General features: G+C 37.1%; 1 protein-coding gene across 1 annotated transcript in view; it reads left to right on the forward strand.

The window, feature by feature from the left end:
• Nucleotides 1-26630, forward strand: part of TBX20 (T-box transcription factor 20) — a 49550-nt gene extending 22920 nt beyond the window's left edge. The window contains exons 7-8 of the mRNA XM_040260204.1: nucleotides 20066-20178; nucleotides 22524-26630. Of these exons, the coding sequence (XP_040116138.1) occupies nucleotides 20066-20178; nucleotides 22524-22864 (454 nt within the window). The 3' untranslated portion in view covers nucleotides 22865-26630. The remainder of the gene's footprint in view (nucleotides 1-20065; nucleotides 20179-22523) is intronic.
• The last annotated feature ends 755 nt before the right edge of the window (nucleotides 26631-27385 follow it).

The following is a 27385-nucleotide window of genomic DNA, read 5'->3' on the forward strand; positions in this document are numbered from 1 at the left end:
ATGTGCCTGTAATTTACCCTAATTTTTAATTAAAATGGTTCACACGTTTATGTGATGAGTAATGACTATATTGAGATGCATAGTTGCCCAACATAAATGTAAAAAGTTTTTTTTCAAAGAAAAGATTTTTTTCAACCTAACTGATTATTTGTACCCCTAAGTGTACTATGCAACTTTCTGTACTTACTCTTTTTGTTTTGTTTTTGGTGAACACATTTAAATTCTACTGTCTTTGCAAATTTAAATTATAAAATAGTCACCATTTTATAATTAAATCATCAGATTTTATCATCAATCTGAGGCCAAACTATGATGGAGGTAATGAAGATATCAATCCACATTTACAAAGACTTTTTGTGACCCCATGGACTGTAGCCTACCAGGCTTCTCTGTCCATGGGATTTTCCAGACAAGAATACTAGAGTGGGTTGCCATTTCCTTCTCCAGGGGAATCTTCCCAACCCAGGGATCAAATCTGGGTCTCCCACATTGTAGGCACATTTTAAATCTGATGAAAATCATCAGATTTTCATCCTCTATACTTAATCTCTTATATGTCTTGGAATCTTTACGGACAGGTGGAGTACCCTAACTACCAGCCCTCTGGTTTATCTCCAGATCTTTAGGTGATTTCCCCACCAACTGCTACATGGTTCTGTCACACTCTTTTTTACCTACCACATGGTCGTATGTCCTGACCTCAGTACTTCTCTTTGCTGTCCAGGCAACTCACATTAAAGGATTATTATAAATTTTAGCAACATCTGTCTGATTATTCTATCATCCTTCCCAATGCCAGAGCATAGGGTGTGGTTTTGATTTTGGGGGGAAAGATATAGAAGCTCAGTGGGGAGGCAAAGAATCCAGCAGGAGACACTGAAAGTTGGGCAGGCATTTGAGTAGAAGAGATTAGTTAGTTGAGCCTGACAAGTGATTGGGGGTACTGAGATCAGGGAAAGGAACTTGAGCTTGTGGTTGAAACTCCCTTGCAAAATGGATGGCAAGGAGGTAACTCTTCGATTAGGTAGAACATGCTGCTGCTAAGTCACTTCAGTCGTGTCTGACTCTGTGCGACCCCAGAGACGGCAGGCCCCCAGGGTCCCCCATCCCTGGGATTCTCCAGGCAAGAACACTGGAGTGGGTTGCCATTTCCTTCTCCAATGCATGAAAGTGAAAAGTGAAAGTGAAGTCGCTCAGTCGTGTCCGACACTCGGAGACTCCATGGACTGCAGCCTACCAGGCTCCTCCATCCATGGGATTTTCCAGGCAAGAGTACTGGAGTGGGGTGCCATTGCCTTCTCTGAGGTAGAACATAGGCATGCAAATAAGCCATAAGATCCAAATCAGTGAGAAAGTGGTATCAGCAGCGTGAGTGACAAAGGAGTCCACATTTACAAAGACTTTTTGTGATCCCATGGACTGTAGCCTACCAGGCTCCTCTGTCCATGGGATTTTCCAGACAAAGAGTGGGTTGCCATTTCCTTCGCCAGGGGACTCTTCCCAACCCAGGGATCAAATCTGGGTCTCCCACATTGTAGGCAGATACTTTACCATCTGAGCCACCAGGAGGTGTTTTAAAAAGGCTACTTCCATTTAGGTGTGATCTTTCTCATCTCCTGTTTCTAGAGTGCCAAAGGCACTGATTCACACTGGATTTATGCAAGTGGGATTATACTAGATGAATTTTTTCTCCTTTCTAATCAGGTATCAGGCAAAAATGAAGACAGTGGTTCAGTGGGGCAGTAATGATGTGTTTTTATAGTGTGCCTCATATCTTCTGTTTCAGGTCAGGGGTTGAGCATGGTATATGAAGACAAAGCCATTGGTTAGAGTCCCTGCTCTGCCTTTCCCTGGCTGAGTGATCCTAGAGAAGTTACCTAAGTTAAGTAGATCACTTAAGTAAGATCTTAAGTAAATAAGTTAAGTAAGATCACTTCTAAGTGATCCTCAGAAGTTACCCTGAGTCTATTTCCTCATGCAGAAAATGGAGAACATAACACTGCTCACTTTATTATGAGGACCATGTAAGATGACAGTTATGAAAGCACTTTCAAAATCTGAAAATGTAAAATAATTATATTTTATTAGATGAGCATCTGGCAGAGGCGTGGGTCGCAGTGGCCTGCTGCAGTCTTGCGGGCACTGCCTGTAGCAGTGCCTGCATGGGAACTTTTAAAGGAGGTTACCATTATCTTCATTACCTCCATCATAGTTTGGCCTCAGGTCAAACAACAGGGAGGGAACACAGCCCCGCCCATCAACAGAAAATTGGATTAAAGGTTTACTGAGCATGGCCCCGCCCATCAGAACAAGACCCAGTTTCCCCCTCCGTCAGTCTCTCCCATCAGGAAACTTCCATAAGCCTCTTATGCTTCTCCATCAGACGGCAGACAGACTGAAAACTACAGTCACAGAAAACTAACCAATCTGATCACATGGACCACAGCCTTGTCTAACTCGATGAAACTATGAGCCCTGCCATGTAGGGCCACCCAAGATGGACGGGTCATGGTGGAGAGTTCTGACAAAACGTGGTCCATGGGAGAAGGGAATGGCAAACCATTTCAGTATTCTTGCCTTGAGAACCCCATGAACAATAGGAAAAGGCAAAAATATAGGACACTGAAAGATGAACTCCCCAGGTCAGTAGGTGCCCAATACACTACTGGAGATCAGTGGAGAAATAACTCCAGAATGAATGAAGAGATGGAGCCAAAGCAAAAACAACACCCATTTGTGGATGTGACTGCTGATGGAAGTAAAGTCCGATGCTATAAAGAGCAATATTGCATAGGAACCTAGAATGTTAGGTCTGTGAATCAAGGCAAATTGGAAGTGGTCAAACAGGAGATGGCAAGAGTGAACATTGACATTTTAGGAATCAGCAAACTAAAATGGACTGGAATGGGTGAATTTAACTCAGATGACCATTATATCTACTACTGTGGGCAAGAATCTCTTAGAAGAAATGGAGTAGCCATCATGGTCAACAAAAGAGTCCAAAATGCAGTGCTTGGCTGCAATCTCAAAAATGACAGGATGGTCTCTGTTCATTTCCAAGGCAAATCATTCATTATCACAGGAATCCAAGTCTATACCCCGATTAGTATGAAAAAGTTGAATGGTTCTATGAAGACCTACAAGACCTTTGAGAACTAACACCCCAAAAAAGGTGCCCCTTTCATTACAGGAGACTGGAATGCAAAAGTAGGGAGTCAAGAAATACCTGGAATAACAGGCAAATTTGGCCTTGAAGTACAGAATGAAGCAGGGCAAAGGCTAATAGAATTTTGCCAAGAGAATGCACTGGTCATAGCAAAACCCTCTCCAACAACACAAGGGAAGACTCTATACATGGAAATGACCAGATCATCAATACCAAAATCAGACTGATTATATTCTTTGCAGGCAAAGATGGAGAAGCACTATACAGTCAGCAAAAACAAGACTGGGAGCTGACTTTGACTCAGATCATGAACACCTTATTGCCAAATTCAGACTGAAATTGAAGAAAGTAGGGAAAACCACTAGGCAATTCAGGTATGACCTAAACCAAATCCCGTATGATTATACAGTGGAAGTGAGAAATATATCCAAGGGATTGGCTCTGATAGAGTGCCTGAAGAATTATGGACGGGGGTTTGTGACACTGCACAGGAGACAGGGATCAAGACCATCCCCAAGAAAAAAAAATGCAAAAAGACAAAATGGCTGTCTGAGGAGGCCTTACAAATAGCTGTGAAAAGAAGGGAAACAAAAGGCAAAGAAGAAAAGGAAAGATATACCCATGTGAATGCAGAGTTCCAAAGAATAGCAAGGGGAGATAAGAAAGCCTTCCTCAGTCATCAGTGCGAAGAAATAGAGGAAAACAATAGAATGGGAAAGACTAGAAATCTCTTCAAGAAAATTTGAGACACCAACGGAATATTTCATGCAAAAATGGGCACAATAAAGGACAGAAATGGTATGAACCTAACAGAAGCAAAAGATATAAGAGGTGGCAAGAATACACAGAAGACTATACAAAAAAGATCTTCATGACCCAGATAATCACAATGATTTGATTACTCACCTAGAGGCCAACATCCTGGAATGCAAAGTCAAGTGGGCCTTAGGAAGCATCACCATAAACAAAGCTAGTGGAGGTGATGGGATTCCAGCTGAGCTATTTCAAACTGAAAGATGATGCTGTGAAAGTGCTACATTCAGTATGCCCGCAAATTTGGAAAACTCAGCAGTGGCCACAGGACTGGAAAAGGTCAGTTTTCATTCCAATCCCAAAGAAAGGCAATGCCAAAGAATGCTCAAACTATCACACAATTGCACTCAACTTACATGCTACGAAAGTAATGCTTAAAATTCTCCAAGCCAGGCTTCAACAGTATGTGAACCATGAAATTCCAGATGTTCAAGCTGGAGTTAGAGAAGCAGAGGATTAAAGCAGAGATTAAATGGCCAACATCTGTTGGCTCATCAAAAAAGCAAGAGAGACATCCAGAAAAACATCTACTTCTGCTTTATTAACTATGCCAAAGCATTTGACTGTGTGGATCACAACAAACTGTGGAAAATTGAGAAAGAGATTGGAATACCAGACCACCTGATCTGCCTCCTGAGAAATCTGTATGCAGGTCAAGAAGCAACAGCTAGAACTGGACATGCAACAACAGACTGGTTCCAAATTGGGAAAGAAGTACGTCAAGGTTGTATATTGTTACTCTGCTTATTTAACTTGTATGCAGAGTACATCATGAGAAATGCTGGACTGGATGAAGCATAAACTGAAATCAAGATTGCCAGGAGAAATATCAATAACCTCAGATGTGCAGATGACACCACCCTTGTGGCAGAAAGTGAAGAACTAAAGAGCCTCTTGATGAAAGTGAAAGAGGAGAGTGAAAAAGCTGGCTTAAAACTCAACATTCAGAAAACGAAGATCATGGCATCTGGTCCCATCCCTTCATGGCAAATAGATGGGGAAACAATGGAAACAGTGACAAGACTTTATATTTTTGGGGACTCCAAAATCACTGCAGATGGTAACTGCAGCCAGGAAATTAAAAGATGCTTGCTCCTTGAAAGAAAAGTTATGACCAACCTAGACAGCATATTAAAAACCAGAGACATTACTTTGCCAAACAAGGTCTGTCTAGTCAAAGGTTTGGTTTTTCCAGTAGTCATGTATGGATGTGAGAGTTGGACTAGAAAGAAAGCTGAGCCCTGAAGAATTGATGCTTTTGAACTGTGGTGTTGGAGAAGACTCTTGAGAGTCCCTTGGACTGAAGGAGATCCAACCAGTCCATCCTAAAGGAAATCAGTCCTGAATATTTATTGGAAGGACTGATGTTGAAGCTGAAACTCCAATACTTTGGCCACCTGATGCAAAGAGTTGACTCATTTGAAAAGACCGTGATTCTGGGAAAGATTGAAGGCAGGAGGAGAAGGGGATGACAGAGGATGAGATGGTTGGATGGCATCACCAACTCAATGGACATGAGTTTGAGTAAATTCCGGGAGTTAGTGATGGACAGGTAACCCTGGTATACTGCAGTCCATGGTGTTGCAACGAATCGGACACGACTGATGACTGAACTGAACTGAACTGAGATGAGCATAGTTTTACTCCATCCAAGTTACTTTCAATAATCTTAATAAAATACTTCTAGAATAAAAATAGCCCCTTAAGTTTTACGTATGTTTATGAGAGACAAGTATCCAGACTGACTGCCATTTAGAGTGACGGACTTGATAATGCATGCAGCCACATTTTCCACTTAACTGAGTAAACATCCTGATGTCAGGAACACTCACATGTACATGAAACTTAGAAGCTTTCAGTGGTCTGAGGGCTAAAAGAGCATCTTATGAGACTAGCTGCAAGTTTGCAGCATGACCTAAGTAGTGTGAAATTGGCCAAGGTTTTGGATTTCATTTCCAGGTATTTAAGTCTGAATTTTTCCTAAACAGCCTTTGGGGATGGAACAAATCAGATCAATTGATCTTTGGAGACCTAAAGAAATTAAATTAGTCTGGAGTCAGTTACTGCACTAAACCATCTAGTAATTGAATTGCCCCTTGTAACTGATTGAAAACAGCCCTATTTGTAACAATATAGAGAGCTTTTGTAAAATAAGAGATCTGAGAGAAAAACACATCTTTTTATGACATGATGACAGAAATTGCACTTTTCTAACCTAATTGAATATGGTGTTATAAATATGTGACCTTAATGATTTCAAGTTTCCTGTCCCAGATTTACAGCTACTGTATGGGATACCCAAACAAAAAATGCCTTTAGGACTGGATCTGTATGCCTTATACCTCCAAACTCACAGTATTATTCCTTCCACATTTGTACAAGCTTTGTAGATACTCTAAAAGCCATTCTGATTTTCTCACTCTCATTTTATGAAGTTCTATTGAGATACCTGAATGTGTCACATTCTTCACATGTAGCCTTACTCCCAGGGACAACATCACCCTCATTTGTAAAAGAAAACTAGCGTCATTAACAAAAGTAGAAGGTATTTTCATTAGATGTTTTGTACATATACCTACAGTGGACAGCTAAGAAGCAAATCAAAAGTCCAAAAGGGTTTCTCAGTATGATCTGATTTATAGCTATTTAGTTCAAGGTGGAGAAGGCAATGGCACCCCACTCCAGTACTCTTGTCTGGAAAATCCCATGGATGGAGGAGCCTGGTAGGCTGCAGTTCATGGGGTCTCGAAGAGTTGGACACGACCGAGCGACTTCCCTTTCACTTTTCACTTTCATGCATTGGAGAAAGAAATGGCAACTCACTCCAGTGTTCTTGCCTGGAGAGTCCCAGGGACGGGGGAGCCTGGTGGGCTGCTATCTATGGGGTTGCATAGAGTCGGACACGACTGAAGTGACTTAGCAGCAGTTCAAGGAGAGAATTTCCTGCTAGTGCCATTTAGTAAATATAACTTACAGATAGTCTGTCAGTTGGTGTTTTCTTTTTATTTTGGGGGGAGTGAAGGGACACTTTCTAAGTGAAAGAAAGATAGTAAGGGAAAGCATGGTATTACTTCTGAGAAAGGACAGATGAAGATATTTAAAGATATGAAGATATGAAGATATTTAAATGTTCAAAATTAAGTTTCTTCTGTTAGGCTTTTTGTTTTTGTTTTGTACAAATAGAGTAAGTGGGAAAGGAATACGTTAGAAAATATATAGTACTGAATACTGACAGAGAAAGTGGAATAGACATTACCAGGCAACAGGAAAAAAGAGGAGTCAGGTATCTGATATGACAAACTCCAGATCTTTTTACTTGTCATTTTCAAATTTTCTTGATACTGTTTGACATTTATACTTCCAGTGTTTGGAATCATTTTGTCCAGTCTTCTAAAAAAAAAGTCATTGGAATTTTGATTGGGCTTGTGTTGAACTTGTATAATGATTTGGGGGAGAAAAATGATGTCTTTACAGTACTGAGACTTCTAGGAATACATCATATGTTTGTCTTTTTACTGAAACTTCTTATGTTCTTTAGAAGTTAGGGTATTCTCAAGTCTGTAAGTCCTACACATTTTTTTCAGGCACATAGCCAGGTTTACTAAAATTAAATTGTCCAGTTTAATAGCCAATGGCCACAGATGGTTAGTGAAGAAATGTGGCTATTCCATATTGAGAAGTACTATAAGTTCCAAAAAGACAAAAACAAAAACCAGACACTGATTTTCAGGATTTAGTGTGAAAAAAGATAGAAAATATCTCAACAATAGTTTTAGGATATTGATAACATGCTGAAATAATATTTTGCAGATATATTGGGTTAAATAAATTACTAAAATTAATCTCATCTGCTTTTTAAAACTTTGACAGCTAGACTATTTAAAATTACATATATGGCTCATGATAGCTTTCTTTTGTCTTGCATGTACTAGAAGGTTATTTTAGGGGTGGCTTACTTTTGAAAATAGAATTTTCTAGTCTATAAAAAGTTATTGATTCCTATATGTCATTGGCATCCTGCCATTTTACTGAACTGAAAAAACATTAGTTTTAATAATTTTTCTTTTTAGTCTCTTGAGTTTTCCACTTAGATCTCCATATCAACTGCAAAAATGACAATTTTATCTTTTTCTAATATTCATGCTTTTTACAATGTCTTTTTCGTGCTATATTAATTGACTAAAATTTCCAGAACACTATTAAAATGTAATTGTGATAGTTAGCATTTTTCTCTTGTTCTTGACTTATTTAGTAATGCCTCTAGTTTTTTATCATTATATACAGTTTTCATTGGCTTTTGGTTTTGGATTGATATGCTTTATCATACTGAAGTAATACCTTTCCATGCCTAAATTAAGAACTTTTTGCTATTCTGAATGTTACTGAATTTAAATGCTCTTTTAACATGCATGGAGACAATTTCAATTATTTTTCTACTGTAAATAACAATAGGATTAACTCTAGTCATATTGTCTATGGTGAGCCATCCTTCCATCCTTGTGTTTCTGGAATACATCCTATCTGGATTCTGTTTTTCTTGTAATGCATTGCTGAATTTAATTTACCCATATTTTATTAACACTTAAGACTTTTTGTATCAGTCTTCATAATAGAGATACATTTTGTTTCTTCTTCCTTCTTTGTCAGCTTTTAGTATCAGGTTTCTGCTAGTCTGAATGAACTGAAATACCTTCCTGCTTTTTATTGCTTAATCAGTTTAAATCCAAAGAAGTGGTCCTTTACAATCTTGTGCATAAATTCATCTGGGGAATTCTTGGGGTGAATTAACTACCTTTAACTACTTTTTTGGTTTGTTCCATAGTTTATCAGTCAGATATGCATTTACTCTATCCCATTTAATGCCTGTCTTGAGTTCTGCTTTGTCTAACCTTATATTGCTATACCTTAACATTTGTTGGTTTTATTTGCCTTTTAATTTTTAAAAATCTTTGTTCTAACAGCAATAGACCCCTCTTCTCTTGCGTCATTAAACAAATATCTTGACATTTCTTTCGTCAAGTAAAAAACAGCCTCCTCTTGATGCCATGTGTCTCTTGAGTTACTGATTCTCCCAGTTTTCTACTCCTCCTTATAGTGAAGCTCCTTAAAAAGAGTTCTGTGCATTTTCTTCTCAGTTCTTCTCTTCCCTTTGTCTCTTCTACCCTGTCTTTTAGAGTTCCATCTACTCCTCCACCAGTCCACCCATGTCCAGGTCACCAGTAAACCCCCCACTGCTACGCTCAGTGGTCACATCTCAGTCCTGTTTCACCTGTTACAGGGGTTTGACATTGTCATTTATTCTCTCCCTTTTCCTCTTTGCTTCCAAGACCTCTCACAATCTCTTGTTTTTATTCTACTCCACTGGCCATTCTTTCTCCATCCACTTCTTGCTTCTTCTCCTTGTCCTCTATCTGTAAGATAGCAATGTGGTTCAGGCCTTAGTCCTTGGACTTCTTCTCTTCTCAGTCCACATCCCCTTCCTGAGTGATATGAGCAGTTAGTTTCCTGCCTTTAAATGCTGTTATATGCTGACTTCTATCAAATTTACATCTCTGGTTCTGGTTTCTCCAGAATCAAAGCTCTGGTTGTCTCTTTTCTTTTTCCCTCTCCCTTAAGGGTACCTTAAATTTCACACATCTATGACAGGATGCCCAATCACACTCTTCTACATCTGTGCTTCTCTTGCAGTTCCCTTCTCAGCTGCATCCTTCCCATTGCTCAGCCAAGACTGGGAGTCACCCTTCCTGGCTTGTCTTTATCTCTCACTTTCCCTTGTGGCTCAGCTGGTAAAGAATCTGCCTGCAATGTGGGAGACCTGGGTTTGATCCCTGGGTTGGAAAGATCCCCTGGAGAAAGGAAAAGTTACCCACTCCAGTATTCTGGTCTGGAGAATTCCATGGACTGTATAATTCATGGGGTCGCAAACAGTCAGACACAACTGAGCGACTTTCACTTTTACATACAGTTGACTACTTTTTCAAACTATATCCAGAGAAGTCCAACTACTTACCATTTCTGCTGCTACCACTCTTATCTAGGACATGATCATCTGTTTCCTAGATTGTTAATTTTCTTTTGATTTTTCTATGTCCATTCTTACTGCTCTTAAGTCAGCTTTCAGTTCACCAATCAGAATGATCTTTTAAGAAAAAAAGTCAATCAGATCACATCAGTCTTGCTCAGAACTCTCCAGTGACTCATCTTCCCATTCACTGTAAACCCAAAGTCCAGGCCTGGAAGGTTCCATAGATTGTGATCCCGACCCTCCCAGTTATCTTTCTGAACTCATCTACCTTTGTCTTGCTTGTTTTTTTTCACATAGCCAGGTCCATCTCAGCCCCATTTAGGGCCTTTATACTCACATATGCAGCCCCTATATCTGATTGGTCCAGTGCTTTGCCTTTTGTTTCTTACTATATCCCCAGAACCTAGAATAGTGCCTGGTACGTAGTAAACACTCAAATATTTGTTAAGTAAATAATGATATGTATTTTTGTAAAATATCATATAGAATATCTGTATTTTAAAAAATGTGTCTGAAGGTCTTTGTGTCTTAACAGAAAAATTTTGTCTATCTCCAAGTATTACAACTGATGATATGTTTGGTTTTGTTTCTTTGTAACTGTTTCTGCTGTTTGTTAAGTTCAGCTATTCATTTTACCTTTTATTTTCTCTTCCTGTCTTTTGTTGAATTTATCAAGTCTTCCCCCTCTTTATTTTGGTTAACATTCCATAGTCACCACGTGTTACAGGCAGTGGGCTATATAGTTGACACATTTTATTTCAGTTATACTTAATAATAAAGAATGATTATCATGCCTATTCAGCTGAAGCTTAAAGAGATTAATACTTTATGCAAATTCATATAGTGTAATTTGTGACAGCTGAGCCTCACACCCAGGTTGGTTTGTCTGAAACCAAAGTCCTTTCTCTTATTCATTATATTTCTTTTAAATATGCTTTTAAATTCTGAAAGACTACAATTGTAAAATTGATATTTCTATGTTATTGTTAGGAATTAAACTATATATTTTCTTTTCTTGTAAAATAGGAGATATTTGAAAGTGAAGTGAAAGTGAAAGTCATGTTCGACTCTTTGTGACCCCATGGACTGTAGAATCCATGGAATTCTCCAGGCCAGAATACTGGAGATATTTATTATGTGATTATTTCCTTGTAGTGCCCCTCCCTCAACCTATAGTTTTGTTTTAAATTATCTGGGACTTAAAATCCAGCTTCTTATTCATGTATCTTCTTCATCTTCTCTTTAAATTCTTTTTCTTAATGTTAATGTAAGGATCAGAAATCCATCAACTGAAATCATTTAAATTTAATTCTAGTCCTATTCATTTCATTGTTTAATGTTCACTTCTGTTGCACTCATTACTGAAATTGTGTTCAGACTATTCTCAGCTCTTGATAAATGTTGAGTAATTGGCTGAGGAAGAATATATGGGTTATTCTCTTTATTAGTTTCTATATATCTGAGAGGATCTGTTGCCATTATTATAAACCTGACTAGGGTCACAGTTTTTCTCCTCAGACCTCTTTCAACCTTTCTTTGTTGTCTAGTTTTTAAATACTGTAGATAGGGTAAAAGCTGATGCTAAACCCACTGTCTTTCCATTGTGAGAAAATTGCCTTTTTTTTTTTCCTGTCTGATAAAATATGCTTTTAGAAAGTTTTCTTTGAAATTTGGAAATTGTACCAGTATTTGTTTAGCTGTAAATTTTTTTTTCATTCGTATTTACAATATAATTGAGCCCTTCAATTTGAAAAATCAAGTTGTTGCTCATCTCAAGAAAATTTTTTTTCTCCTCTTCTGGCTTCTAATCTGTCTGCTCTATTCAGACATACTAAAATTCCTATTATATATATGTTACATCAATTCCCTACTTCTCTTATCTATTGTTTGATAATTTTTATCTTTTTAACTGTTACTCTGATACTGGAAGGATTTCTTATATGAATCTTCTAATTTGTTGAGTCTGTTTTCCACGGCATCAGGTATTTTGTTTGCTCTCCCTATTGAGTTCTTTTAAAATGTGGTAATTACTATATTGTCATTTTTCAAGTATACTTTTACATTTCCAAACTCTTTCCTTTTCATGTCTGCTAGTCCCTGCTTTATCAATACAGGGTGTTCTTAAATCTCACTAAAAACTTGAAAGTACAGTTAGAGACTTAAAATACTTCTCCCTGTTTCTTGGAACAAGGCAGTTTCAAAAGAGATTGCTTGTTACATTTTTTAAAATTAGTTTTCTCCTTTTGGATTGCAGAGTATTTTTGTAATGCCCACTTATTTTTCTCTAGCTCATGTATAGAATGGAGTATCTGTTTAGTGTTAGGAGCTGAGATTAATTGTGAATAAAACCATGTGAATCTATGAAATCTTTCAGGTGCAGACTGAAAAAGAGGTAATAATTTAAATTTATTGTGAGTATGCCCATGTGGAAATATAATTATTCTGTTCGGGTTAGGAAGTTGTTGCAGGTAGGAGGAGATAGCCTTGGAAAAGGGAGTTTTAACTTTACATTAACTTTGATTAAATTACCCTGTCTGCCTCAGCAGCTAGAAATCAGCAGCTCTCTCTCCATGCCCAACAAAGCAACCTCATGGCCCTTCTCCAGAGCCCATTGTGGTCACTGGCCCCACACCTTTCAGTGTACCAAAGCCACGGTGTGTGCAGCTGAGAGTGTGCTGGTGTGGGATTCCGTCCTCAAAGCCTCCAGCAGTGTGAGAATCTGCTTCTCATCAGCTGCTCAAAGACCTGCCTCTGTTGTTGATCTCTGCTGCTCCAAGGTGGGGTTTAGGTTAAGCTCTGGCAGAGGGCTTTTCATATCTTCCCCACTGCACCCTCGCTCCCCCAGATCCCCTTCTTCCGTACAGAGCAATGAACCCATGCTGTTTGATGCTCCCTTCATGTCCTTTCCTGTGACTAAAATGTCAGTTTGCAGCTGGTACCCCACTGTGTTTTCTCAGTCATGTCAGGGGGCCAGAGAATTAAATATATAGGCTTATCTCACCTTAGTCTTTCAGGATTCATACTGAGAATCTCTATAAAATATGTTTAGAACTCCCTGGCATTGCACAAAACTTTCAAACACATGAAATTTGGACACAAGCCCAGTGGGAATCAGGTCGTTTTGCTCAGAGCTCAAATACTCTCTATTAGTTTAGCCAAAGAAGAAAACTTCTGGAAACAAGATTGTAAATTTGATATTCTGAAAATCTATAGTTTTATCTATATCAGGCAATGGAGCATCAATTATTTTTTGGCAGATCTGCTAAAGAGGTTCACAGGAGATAAGGACTTCTGGTGCCAGAAAGAAAGTAGTGTTGGTTCTAACATAGCTCTAAGCTGGCTTGTGGAGTTTCTGAGGCAGTAAAGTTTTCGTAAGAGCTGTGTGGGGTAAGTGGGGCTCATCTCTAATATGGTAAATAGCTTAGAGCAGGGGTTGGAAAAACCCTATTGTCTACCACCTGTTTGGTATAGCCCTCAAGATAAGAATGGTCTTTACATTTTAAATGGTTGAAAAAGTTATTGTGACATGTAATAATATAAAATTAAAATTCATTGTTTATAAATTTTTATTAAAGGACAATCACATTTTTCAATTTATGTATTTCAATTTATGTGTATGTGGTTGCTTTCAGGCTACAGTGACAGAGCTGAATATATATGACAGAGATCCTAAGGCCTACAAAGCTTAACATATTTCCCATCTGGCCTTTACAGAGAAAATTTGCTGATCCCAGGCTTAGAGCTTTAAGGGCGTGTGGAAATGATGGCAGCAAGGAAAACTCCTCCCCAGAAATTTTACCTTCTTAGAATGATATTTAAAATGAAGAAACTCAGAATTTCATTTTGAGGCCCATGTGGTGATGCTAATTGACAAAGCTGGTGAAATCTGATCTCTGCCAATACTTTATCCTTCCTGTCTTTACAGTGGTAGTTTTTGAGACATGTTCTTAGGGTCATTTTAGCACCTGTAGTGCAAGCCAGCAGAAAGACAGCAGAGCAGAATGACAAAGTAACAACCTGGAGATGCATACTTTTAAAAATTATCTATAAATTTTAATATCTATGCCACTTATATATCTTCTGTCTTGTGCCTCCAAAATTATGAATAATTGAAAAATAGGTTGTAATTTTTTTTCTCTTTCAGAGTACTAGAAACTTGCAGGGCCTTTAGAAAACAGTATAAAAGGCATTTGGGAAAGTAAGTGTTAGAAAAGCTTCTAAAACACAATCCAGTTTATTATTAAGGAAGTAGAAAATACTTTTCCCAATGTTTCTCGAACTTGCATTATAAAATGGAAAAATAATGATATTTTAAAAGTGTAAAAATCCAGTGCTCAAACTTTAAATAAGTCAAATGTGAGTCTCCACCTTTCAGAATCTTCCTCTCCCCAGACAGACTCTGTTCTCATATGAAGGGTACATGTGTGTGTATACCTACATGTACCTTAAAGGTAAAATCCTACTTGAGTTCATACTAATCCTTTCCACTTCTATTCAGAATGATAAGGTTTCTACTGAACCTCTCTGACCTTATACCTATCTTCTTTTCATTCATGCTGAGTCTCTAGTTCTCAGTGACACCAGGAATTATGATAGAATATTCTGTCATTGCTCCTTTGCTTTTTCCCGCAGCATATAGAAGTATAGCAGTCTCAGAACATGTATGTCTAGATATCTCCAACACTGTGACAACTAAAAATAGTTAAAAATCTTTTTATGGCTATTTTTGTCCTTAGTGTAGATTCTACTAGAGTGTATTTGTTTTTTTTGTTGTTGTTGTTGTTTTTTTGCCTTTGAATACGCCATGTACTCTAGATTTGTCTTGCTGCTGCTAAGTCACTTCAGTCATGTCTGACTCTGTGCGACCCCATAGACGGCAGCCCACCAGGCTCCGCCGTCCCTGGGATTCTCCAGGCAAGAACACTGGAGTGGGTTGCCATTTCCTTCTCTAATGCATGAAAGTGAAAAGTGAAAGGGAAGCCGCTCAGTTGTGTCCAACTCTCAGCAACCCCGTGGACTGCAGCCAGGCTCCTCTGTCCATGGGATTTTCCAGGCAAGAGTACTGGAGTGGGGTGCCATTACCTTCCCTGAGATTTGTCTTGAAATCATGTAAATTATTTATTAAATAACCATATAAGAAAATTATGCTTTTTTAAATTCCAAAAAATTAAAAATACAATAAAACATGAACTTAAATGTGTATCATTAGGTTAGTGGTATGACTACCAAAACAAAGACATACAAAACAAAAACACTCTGGTAGAATCTACACTAAAGACAAAAAGAACCACAAAAAGATTTTTAACTACTTTTAGTTTCCCTATCATTATACCAGTGAGGCAAGTGGGACCTAGAGAGTGATCTGCCAGATCACACAATTCATCAGTATAAGATTTGGGGTTAGAGCTCAGGGTTCTTTGCAACTAGGACTGGACTTTTTCAAAATGACTCTTTAAAATTTTTACTTCTATTTATATATTTGTAGGTTCATAAATTGTTAGAGCCATAATAGATCTTAGAGATCATCTCTCCAGCCCACCATTTCCCTGCCATACCTTCATTTAATGGGAGAAGGCAGAGACCAGATGCAGATAAGGAATCTGATTACACAGCTTCTTATTAAAGAAACTTCTTTTTCATCATCTCCAATGAAGACAGAGTTAGTGTAAGAGACTGTATGTATAAAATGAGTTATTTTGTTTGGTAACCAGGTTAAAGCCTGCTTTTAAATAAAATCTATTAATGTAATAAATTGAAACAGTCTGATGACAATAACCACAAAAAGGAAGGGATGACTTTCAACAGAATGATAAGTAGTTATAACAAAACTCTTTTAACTAGCAAGCTATGTCCCTGCATTTAAAATGTCACTTATTTATTCACAGCTTCTATGAGGAAACATTTATATTACAAAACAGTGTCAAACAAACCAGTGAATTTGATAGAGTACCAAAGTTATTCACAGTTGATTCATGGTCATAATTTATCCTCCTTTTTTTCTTGCTTGTGTCTTTCTATCTGTACGAAGGATATTTGTTCCCTGCCTCACAATTTACTAAAGTTTATTTTTAGAGGCTGCATAATCTGTACTTTGCTTGGGACCTTTGTTCTAGTCACAAAGGTTAGACTTAGGGAACTATTTTTTCCCCCACAATGGTACAGTTTACTTAAGTTGCTAATAATGATATAAAACCAGAAATGCAGATTACTATTGAAAAGAAAATTAGTAAGATTAAGTCAAATAAATACAAATAAACTAAAATCTGAAAGAGCTTTTAAAAAGATTAGAGTTACTTTGTTTTTCCAAAATATATTGTGTATATTTCTGTTCTCAAATTAAAATTAATGATTTATAATACATCTCCAATTATATTATCTAAAGTTTTCATTTATTAAGTACTTTGTGGAAGCAACAAATATTGATATATTATCTAATGGTAATTTATAATATTATCTGCATAAATCTTTAGAAAAATATTGTGACAAGCAGTTATTTATAAAGGCTCAGTAAGACATGATATAAACATGAGAAAACTGATGAGCAAGGATAACTTTAAATATTTTGTTTCCTATAAATTAGATTTGATTTTAATGAATCTGACATTTTATCCCTGAATGCAGCTTTTTTCCAGGTTTGTATTTAGAAAGAGAGAAAGTTAGAATATAAACTGAAATAACATTTAATTTTTACTTAATTTTCTCTGTGACATATATATTATAGGATGGTTTAAATGAAGGATAGCATGTTATAGCGACTAGAAGTCTTAATTTAATTTAAAATGATTATGATTATGTAGCCAGCTTTAGGAATATGATTTTGATACTTAATAGTAACTTAATTTTGTTACCTATAAACATTTACTCTGCACTTATTATATGCCAAATGCCAATATAAACTCTGTGTGTTTAACTCAATCTTTTTTTTAAGTTATATTATTTTGTTTATTCTTTGAGTTCAGTCTAGTATTGACTTAATTAAATATACCAAGTCCTTCACATCTCTGTTACAACCCACACATGTAAAAGATAATTTGCAAGAAGTTTCCAGTGAATAGAAAATGAATCACCTGCACTACTTAACAAAAGTGAAATGAGTAACAAGGATGACTAATGTTTAAAGCCTGTATCACATAATCCTAGTGAGATTTTTTAAAATTTTTTAATTGAAAGAGAATTGCTTTACAGAATTTTGTGGTTTTCTGTCATACATCAGTAAGAATCAGCCATAGGCACACCCACGTCCCCTCCCTCCCATTAGAATTAATAATAATTCTAAGACCTAATATCCTCATGTTGCAGATGAGAAAACGGAGCCACAGAGAAGTGAAGTGATTTTCCCAGAGGCACACAAAACAAGTGGCAGGACTAGGATCTGAGCTAAGCAGGTTCCAATAACTACTGCGCTAGGGTGGTGGTTCTCCAAGTGTGACCTCCATGTCAGCAGCATCAGTGTTACCTGAAAACACACTGGGAATCATATTCTCAGGCCACACTTTGGACTTACTAAATCAAAAACTCGAGGGTGGGGTCCAAAAATCTGTGTTTTGGCCAGCCCTCTGGGTAATTTTGATGAACACTATCTTAGTCTGGTTCGGCTACTATAACAAAAATGCCATAGACTGTGAGTGATTTAAACAACAGGCATTTATTTCTCACAGTATTGGAAGCTGGGGAGTCTAAGATCAATGAGCTGGCAGACTTCAGTTTTTCATGAGGACCTGCTTTCTGGTTCATAGACAGCTATCTTCTCACTGTGTCCTCACATGGCTGAGGAAAAGAAAGCTAAAGCAAACTCTCCCTTCTCTTCTTATAAGGGTACTAATCCCATCACGAGGGCTTCAGCCTTAAGACCTAATTGTCTACTAAAGAATGCACATCCTCAAATCATCACAGTGGGGATTAAGATTTCAACAAGAATTGGGGGGACATAAACAGTTTATGAAACACTAAAGTTTGAGAGCCACTGCCTAGATAAAGCATTGTTCTCTCCCTCAATCAGAGGCCAGCAGTGTAGTGGTAGAGATGATCGTGCAAACACATAACTGCCATCCATCTAGGAAATGCACTTAAAGAGGAATATATTAGGTATAGCAGTGGTGCAAAGAAGAGTGTGAAGGAAAGGGAAGACTTTGCTTTTTGAGCATTAAGAAATTTGTACTGAAGTTTCAGAGACAGAGGAAGGGCAGTCACAATACTGATGAGAGTATGTTGGTTTTGCTTATCTGGAGTTTGAACAAATAGTTCAGATGACTTCCAGTATTTCTGGAGCATTTTGGCAGAATCAACATAATAACTGAAGCTATCCTATTATCTTGCCTACCTTCTGGCTATGATTGTGTCTCTCACATGTATATCATTATTGGAATTAATGCTTACATATTAGTCAGAAGAGATCTCTTAAAGATACCTAAGATAATGATGTATTCTTTTTGCCTGGAAAAATAAGTTAGTGTTAGATATTTAAAATTCAACCTTCAATAATGTTACTCATTCTATTTATTAAAATCCAAAGTAACTACTGTCTCTTGCTTGGGATATAACAGAACTGAGCATTACAAGGCAGTGTCCTAGCTTGTAATACCTAAATCACTTAATTCATTAAATGAGTCATCCCTTATTTTTCAGAGCACAGTAGTCTAGAAATCCTCACAATAGTCTTCCAGGCTAAACAAATTCTTTGCACTTTTCATCCTACTGGAAACAGGGATTAGACATAAAGTAAACAACATGGGCTGTCTATTCTTTGTAACATCTTCGAAGAGATGGCCCTGATTTGCACCACTGTTTTCGATCACTTAAAAGGCAATAATTTAATTATGCCATCCTTTATATAAGAATTGCCATTGCTTTCAGTTCACTTCCAGGCCTGACACAAATAAATCACTTCAATAAAATCCCTTTTTTTTCCTCCCTCTTAGAGATGAGAATAAGTAATGATACCAGTGATTTTCCAAGGAAAAAATGAATATAATATACTTCTTATAGAGAAGCAAAATATTTCACACAGCCACAATTTATTGTGTTAAAATATTTTTCTTGGGTGTATGTGAAAAAGGTTTAAATAATTTTATATTAGGGCATTTTTAGAGAGGCAGATACTACACTCTGCTTTTGAACTTAAATGCTGAGAGAGAGAGCAGTCTAAATGCCTAGGATGGGCAGTGGAATACACCTTAGAAATACATCATCCATGATTTCAGCCCACTGATGATCAAGCCTTTATGACTTTACAAAGAGAAGATGTCTTCCAGGGCATCTGAAGCAAGTTCTTTTCTCATGTGAAAATAACTAATTCTTTCCTAAATTCATTTTAAATAGTAACAGTATGACACATGGCTTAGATTAAAAGCTTGAATTAGATTAATCAGATTAGATTAATCAGCTTGAATATTATAGTTGTCATTTTATTAAAGTTTGCACATCTCAATTGACTTTTTTCTTAATGACCCAAGTTACCCAGAAAGACAGTCATGCTCTAATATTATAGTGAATTAAGACCTTGTGAGTAAGTGACTCAGCAATTGTCATATATGCTATGCACTTACTGGTTTTATTAGTAAACACAGAGTCTTTGGATGACTAATGATATTTTGAACTATGGGCCAGTATTTCATCAGATGTTCAATTAGTGCCATTCATATCAGGTGAGTGTTTTGTGTTTATTAGCTGATAAAGTCACAGGACTGTAGCTCCTTGTGGTAAATTCATTATTATTTTTTTAACGTCCTTAATCTCTATATTCCTATGGTTATGTTTTATAACTTCTTGTTCACGTTTGCCCCTAATTTTGTAGAATTTCGGGGGACTGTCCCTATCCTGTCCTATTTGTTTATTTGTATTTATGAGAAGCAAATACAAAGTTTCTTATATTTATATGCTTGAGGTCATATTTCTGAGCCATCTACAATGAAATGTGCATGTTTTGAATGTTGTCTGCCTCTGAAGTGGTGGGTTTTTGACTGAGAAAATGGTTTTACTGACTAGTAAATCATTTTTAAGACTCCTCTCCTCTGATTACTTAACTTTTTGGTTTACTCACCATGTGTCATTCTCTAACCTAGGGAAAGTGTGGAGAGCCTGATTCAAAAGCATTCCTATGCCCGCTCACCCATCCGTACCTATGGAGGAGAAGAGGATGTGCTAGGGGATGAGGTTCAGACAACACAAAATCGAGGTAAGACTGCTTCCAGGCTATGCAACTGCTAGGAGCAAGAGTGTCCAATGGAGAACAAAGACAGGGAGGTGATGAGACTTCTAGTCCTCAGAGGAGAGATGGCCCCAAAGTATTTCAGGAGCCTCTTCAGGAAGGGACAGCCTGAGGCTCATCATTATTTTGCGTTTACCTTTTAAGTGATTATGCTGTCTGAAGCTTTCCTGTGGCTTGTTTTCCAGTAAAAGGACACTGAGCCTCTGAGTCAGGGCTCAGGAGTTATTTCTCTGTTATCTACTACCAAAGAACTAGTGGATATGAGGGGTAGTTCCTTAGTCTTTCTGATCTGAAAATCAGGGAATATATCTGTTTTACTTATATCAGAAATATCTTATTAGGATCAATAATCAGAATGGAAAATATTTGAAAAATGAAGATTCTCCTAGTGGAGCATTTTGTGTAGAGATGGTGTCCTGGGTGGTGAGAGTCTGGGAGTATTAAAAATTTCCTCTGTTGCAGGAAGGAGGAGCTCTTTGCATCTGGGAGTTCAGACAAAAGAGACTAGAGGGTGCCTGGGCACAAGGATGTTTGTATAGGGAAAGTCTTATATGGACATATTTTTATGTCCATGATAAGTAATAGCATAAACAGACAAAACATATGACATCTCTTATAAATAAATCCAAATGAGCTACTAGTAATTATGCAGTTAGAAAATTCACTGTCAACCTTTGTTTAAACTTCTGGATATTGTGATATAAGAAAAACTTACTCTTACTACTTGTTAATTAGCTAATAAAAAATTATGGAAACTAAGCCGTCATTCCTCATAGTCTGTAATGATGTGCACGTTTGCTCAGGCTTTGAATGTTTGTTAGTCCCTCAGTCATGTCCAACTCTTTGTGACTCCATGGGTTACATACAGCCCATCAGGCTCCTCTGTCCATGGGATTTTCCAGGCAAGAATACGGGAGTGGGTTGCCATTTCCTACTCTAGGGCATCTTCCCAACGCAGGGATCAAACCCACATTTCTTGTATCTCCTACATTGGCAGGCAGATTCTTTATCACTGCATCACCTGGAAGCCCCCCCCCTACCATATACTAAGTATATGATAATACAATAGGCACGTATATTTTATATTGGGATAGTCTGTTATTTTCTATTGATGTGGCTTCTAATCTTGCTCAGTACTATGCTATTTTCATAAACACAGTATTTTGTTTTTAAAACATGATAACATGTTTTTATATCTGGTAGGGAAAATCTATGCTTGTTACAATTAAAAATATTTTAATATTCTAAATGTTATTTGTCCTGAAAATTTTGCAACTTGAATTGAACATGGAAAAAAGTTTGGCATCTCATTGGCTTTGAAAGTTAAGGTGTTAGTCACACAGTTGTATTTGACTCTTTGCAACCCTATGGACTGTAACCCACCAGGCTCCTCTGTCCATGGAATTCTCCAGGCAAGAATACTGGAGTGGGTTGCCATTTCCTTCTCCAGGGGATCTTCCAAACCCAGGAATTGAACTCAGGTCACCTGCGTTGCAGACAGATTCTTTGCCATCTGAGCCACCAGGGAAGCCATTCATTGGCTTTATACTAAACCAATAAATTAATTTGGGAATAAATGAATTTTAAAAAGGCATTTTATTTTTCATCCCAGAGTATGGCATGTGTCTCCAATTATTAAAACCATTCCTTCCATCTTTCAGTAGTTGTGTGAAAAACTTCAAGTAAGTATCATGCATTTTTTAGAGTAATTTCTAAGTATTTATTTTATTTTTGGTATTTATTACTCTCACATTTCAACTTCTGGGTATAGCTGGCACATTAAAATATGTTTGATTTTTGGGTATCTGTCTTAAATATAATCAACATAGTAAATGTTCTTATTATTTCAAAAATAAAAGGGTTATAGAAGCTAAAAAAAAAGAAAGAAGAGAAGAAAAACACTCTTGTGGGTTTTCACAATGGCTTTGGCAACCAGGTAGCTTTGTTGAGGCTTGTCTGTCCAGCCTTACTTATGGGGATGCTGGAGGTTAAGAGAGTGATCAGCTATTTGGAACTTATTTAAAGGGAATCAGGTCATTATCTTAAGGCAGGGTGCTAGCACCGTAGCCAATCTCAAGAGTATGCAGGCAATCTAATGAGTAAGTATTTTTCTATTTATCAAGTTCTCTCTTCCATATATGGTATAAATGATATCCTCTTGTGTGGAAAGGTAGAGATGCCTCCTGATTGAACTGTAGATGTATATCTATATCTATATCTTTTAATTGATGCTTACAGATAATGTAATTCTTGATTTGCATGTTGAAGTAGAGTTTCTGGTCTAATGAGATTTTTTTTGTTGTTCCTTTCAGGATCAGCCTTTACAACATCTGATAATTTGTCTCTTAGCTCCTGGGTATCGTCTTCATCCAGTTTTCCTGCATTTCAGCACCCACAGTCCCTGACTGCTCTCGGCACCAGCACAGCATCCATAGCAACACCCATTCCTCACCCCATACAGGGCTCTCTGCCACCATATAGCCGACTTGGCATGCCTCTGACCCCATCAGCCATTGCCAGCTCCATGCAGGGGAGTGGCCCGACATTCCCCTCATTCCACATGCCCCGGTATCATCACTACTTTCAGCAGGGTCCCTATGCTGCTATCCAAGGACTGCGCCATTCCTCTGCTGTGATGACGCCATTTGTATGACTCTTCTAAAAGGAGAGTCCAGATCCAGAATGTGCAGATGGGTATGGAAATATAGGACAGGGTTGGGTGGGTGGGATGTGGGGTGTTGGAGCAGGAGCTCTCCAGGAGACATGGGACCTATGAAAGAGGAGAGCTGGACTCAACAATAAAACTTACCACTGAGGGAAAGCACCATGGACCAGGCTTCATCTGTAGCTGGGGGACAGCTTTTGAGTTGGAGAGAGAATCAGTGTAAAGTTCTTAGCCAGCCTAAGTCCTGGAACTAAAAGGATATCAATTTACCCAGAAAGTGTAATAATACAAAGCAGATGAATCTTAAGGTGCATTATTCCTAGTGGTTAAAAATGCTGTGTCAATGCAGTAGTGTATAAAGTCAACATGTATAGGTTTTCTTTCCAGTTTCCACAGGTTAAAAGAATCTTCAAAGAGGCAATACTGTATAACATACTGACCATAATGCATAATGACTAACTTTAGTCAATTCTGTCTGTGGAAACGAGAGCCAATAGAGAAATATTTATAGTGCTGTAGCTCAAGCATGTTTAGTTTTCCTTTGTGTTAGTTTGCTGGGAAAGGAGCTGAGATAATGCTAATGCATCCCATTTTGTGGATGAGTAGGTGGTAATGACTTCACAAAGTTCTTTCTATAATATTGAAGGGCCAGTACCTGACAAGTTCTTTTTCACAGTCTTGTCTTCTTTCTTCCTACTTCTGTTTCTTGCAATTATTTGCCATTTATGTAGGAAAAATTTTCCATATACAATTGTGAAATAAGAAGCTCTGTATGTTACATTGTAAAAGTGAGATTTTCTTTTTCTAGGCTGCATTGTAAATACACTGCTTACTTATTCACTGAGGGACACTCTAAAGTCTCTACACCTTGACATGTGAGACTTTCTTTCACTTAACAGCTATAATAAAAAGTTGGTTGCCCTATTCTGAAAGGAATTTTTCTGCCATGAGTACCAAAGTCCCCTTCATTTTTGCTTCATCTTTGAGAGAACTTTGTTTGTTGTTGTTTAATCACTAAGTTGTATCCGACTCTTTTATGACCCCCCCCTTGGCTGTACCCTACCAGGCTCCTCTGTCCATGGGATTTTCCAGGCAAGAATACTGGAGTGGGTTGTCATTTCCTTCTCCAGGGTATCTTCCCAACCCAGGGATCGAACCCACATCTCCTGCATTGCAGGCAGATTCTTTCCCACTGAGCCACCAGGGAAGCCCCTTGGAAAACCTTATGGATGTTAAAATGCACCAGATCAAATTCTCATTTTCAATAAATTTGCTTTGTTGTTGATCAGCCACTGCCACTGACTGACAAGGTTTATGAATGACCCTTCTCAATGCCCATATAGCCACTACTTAACCACTTAACCTATGGTCATGAATAGTTATATGTTCATATATCTGATTGGTTCTCTTTTCTCACTGTGTTACATTCAGTGACTCAATCATTCTTCTAGGTCCATAATATGAAATTGCATGTTAACACAATGATACCCTGAATGAAATGCTAAAAGTGCTTATAAGTAAATCTAAAGAATTTATCCACTTTATTTTCAACTCTTGCTATCTTCTTAAGCCTTATTTTGATATTTATAATAGTTTAACTATATCATAGTTATGCTTGTATTATTTTTGAGCCATATATATATAGGCATTTACAATCTAGGTAGTATATTTGGCATTTTGCAACAGTTCATTTCCCTAATAACAGAGCTTTAATGAAGTTTGTGGTCCTTCAGCTATAGATATAATGCACTCTAGATAAAAGATTTAACTTGTCTTCTTCACAAAGCTCCCCAATACTCTTTTTTAAAATGTAATATCCATTCTACTTTGTTCTAACTATGAAAGTATTGAATCTGTTCAAAGAGATGGGAAATCTTGCTGCTGAGAGTAGAGGTGTATTTGAAAGTAAAATGTAATATATTTATCATATCAAACTCAAGTGGGGTTTTATTTGGTTGTTTTAATGTTAGGCTTTTCCACATCAAATGCCTTTCTTGGGCATTTCCAGCCAATGAAAAAAGGTATAATTGGCACAGCCTGTCTAACTGATGCTATTGTTGGACCTTGCAATTGCCTTTCTCCACTGTATCCCAAGGTTTATTTATGAAGCTGCATTAACTAAACATCTCAAAGTCCTATGGCAGACACTGTAAGCTTGTTTCTAACTTCTTGCACATTATGCTATAGTATTCACAGGTAGTTTACTTTCAAACATAGCTCAGATGTGCATTTCTTTAAAAAGTTAGTTATGCATAATGTTTAAATATCCACAGAAGTTAGGATAAGGATTTACTATTTAATAGTTGGCCTGTTTGTCAGTGCTTTTAATATAGAGTACTACTACTTAAAGCAGGAATAACAAAAGTAAATACTATTTTATATGATGCTACTTAACACTCTAATAAATGACTGGTCTACTAAAGTGAACCCATATCTGAATTTTCTTTTCAAGGAGAATGAAAGGATCATTTTAATACTATTTTGACATTTTTCCCAACTGGTGTGTCTCAAAGTAGGTTTGTATATTTTTGTTAAATATTGTTTTATGATAGTAAGTCCTGAATTCATAACTTTATTTTGTAATTAGTCAATGTAAGACTAAAAATAAGTAGCATACTTAGAAAAAAGCAGAGACAAAGACACCAAAGCATGCTCTTGGAAATTCACACCTGAAATTCTATATCAGATACTTTTTAAAAAAGTATTTAGCGTTATTTGAACAAGAAAGTAAAAGCACAAGTGAAATGGAGCTTAACCTGATCAGTCACTAGTCATGGGAACTAGGGATAGATGTTTGCCCCACAAGGGTCCTTCTGAGCTATTCTATTTATTATTTAACTCTTTGGGTATTTAACATTTAAAACTCTATAAAGCCTGTTTTATCAAAAGCAATTGCAAGAACTAGATATTTAGTGAGAAAGGCAATTGAATGATAAAGAGCATGATTTATGGTATATCCCTTAGCTATATTACAGTATCAAAAAGATTGGGTAATGTGTAGTGCTGCTAAAAAGCAGCTCTGCCTGAATGGCTTTATCTAACCCAAAAGAATTAATTCATAACTTAGTAGGCCCTACATATGTGATATGTTTTTAAAACATTTACCAATTATTCTGAGTAAGCTCTTTATTTTGTTTACTTAGTAAATCTACCCCCTGCCCCTTGCCTATAAAGGTAAGCCTATCCAGCTTGTGTCTAACATATCACAAATTATTAGATAACAAGGTCTACATTAATGAATTTGTATTACACTGCGGGTTTATAGGAATGGTATATTGTCTGAAAGGTCAACCATCATTTCTAGCAGGTGGGCACAGAGTAGGAGATATTAAGCTTCCTGATGATGATGTGTCATCTAGTAAATACCCTGTGCAGGAGTCACACTGACTTGTGAGATATTCCCAAACCATCTCCCTCCACTATTATCCGTATCTTTGTCATTGCACTTCTCTAGTCACAGTACGCATCCTGGGGAGTAAAATGGAAACCCCAAAAGCCCAAGAATAATAAGTATCCTTAGTAGCAAATCATCTGCCTATTCACAGAGACTAAAAATTTTTCACAGAGATATTAGGATATTTATCCCAGTTCTGAATTTCACATTAGCTTTTCAGGCTGTCCTGCTTATATTTAAGTTGAATAATATTGAGGAAAATGAACTTTAAATAAAATAAACAGTGACTTGACCACCCCATTGAAAACACGGTCAAACTCAAATCATGACTTAGTACTAAAGTTCAAAATGTCAGTTGTATAATGTGCAGGATCAAGTATTACAAGAAAAACAGCATTTTTACTCAATTTGGCATTGACTAAGGAAAACTTTTCACTATTAAATGTGTATGGAATTGATAATTACTACAAACAAAACAATATCATACTCTACATCTAGACTGGACAGAAATAAAGCACTGGACAGAAAAGAGTTTCAGCTACCTCCCTTAGAGAGCTGGGCTTGGGTGGAGGATGCATTTTATAAATTTTTATATTATTTTAGAATAAGGATTTTTATATAAACAAGCAAAGGGAAGGTTAAAATGTTTAAAATTTCAGGAAATCATAACATCCTTTTGTCACTACTATCCCATGTCAGTTATAAAATATTCCAGTACTTAGCTTTCTTCATCATGCTTAAATATGCAAAGGTTCATTTATTAATATTTGATAGACCATTAAGTATTTTTCGGTCTTTATTTCTCTGTCTCTCCCTTAGACAATTCTAATCCCCCCTCCCCATAATAAGAAAATAAAAACATTTTGGTGAATAGTATATCTGGACAAAAAATACAACTTGTATTTTAATTCTGGTACTTTAAAATACTATATTTAGTTGTTGCTTTTCTTAGTTTCAGAAACCTAAAAGAAAATCTTTCATTTCCTAAAGGATAAAATTTGATCTAGCCTCTTTAGTAGACTCTATCATAGTTCTTTTGTTTGCTGTGTTTATTTGCTTAATGAATTGCGTGAGAACAGTCACTGTAATGAAGTGTGTGTGTTGGGGGTTGGGGG

The sequence above is a fragment of the Oryx dammah genome, unplaced genomic scaffold, assembly GCF_014754425.2.
Source record: "Oryx dammah isolate SB20612 unplaced genomic scaffold, SCBI_Odam_1.1 HiC_scaffold_18, whole genome shotgun sequence".
Taxonomy (NCBI): Eukaryota; Metazoa; Chordata; class Mammalia; order Artiodactyla; family Bovidae; genus Oryx; species Oryx dammah.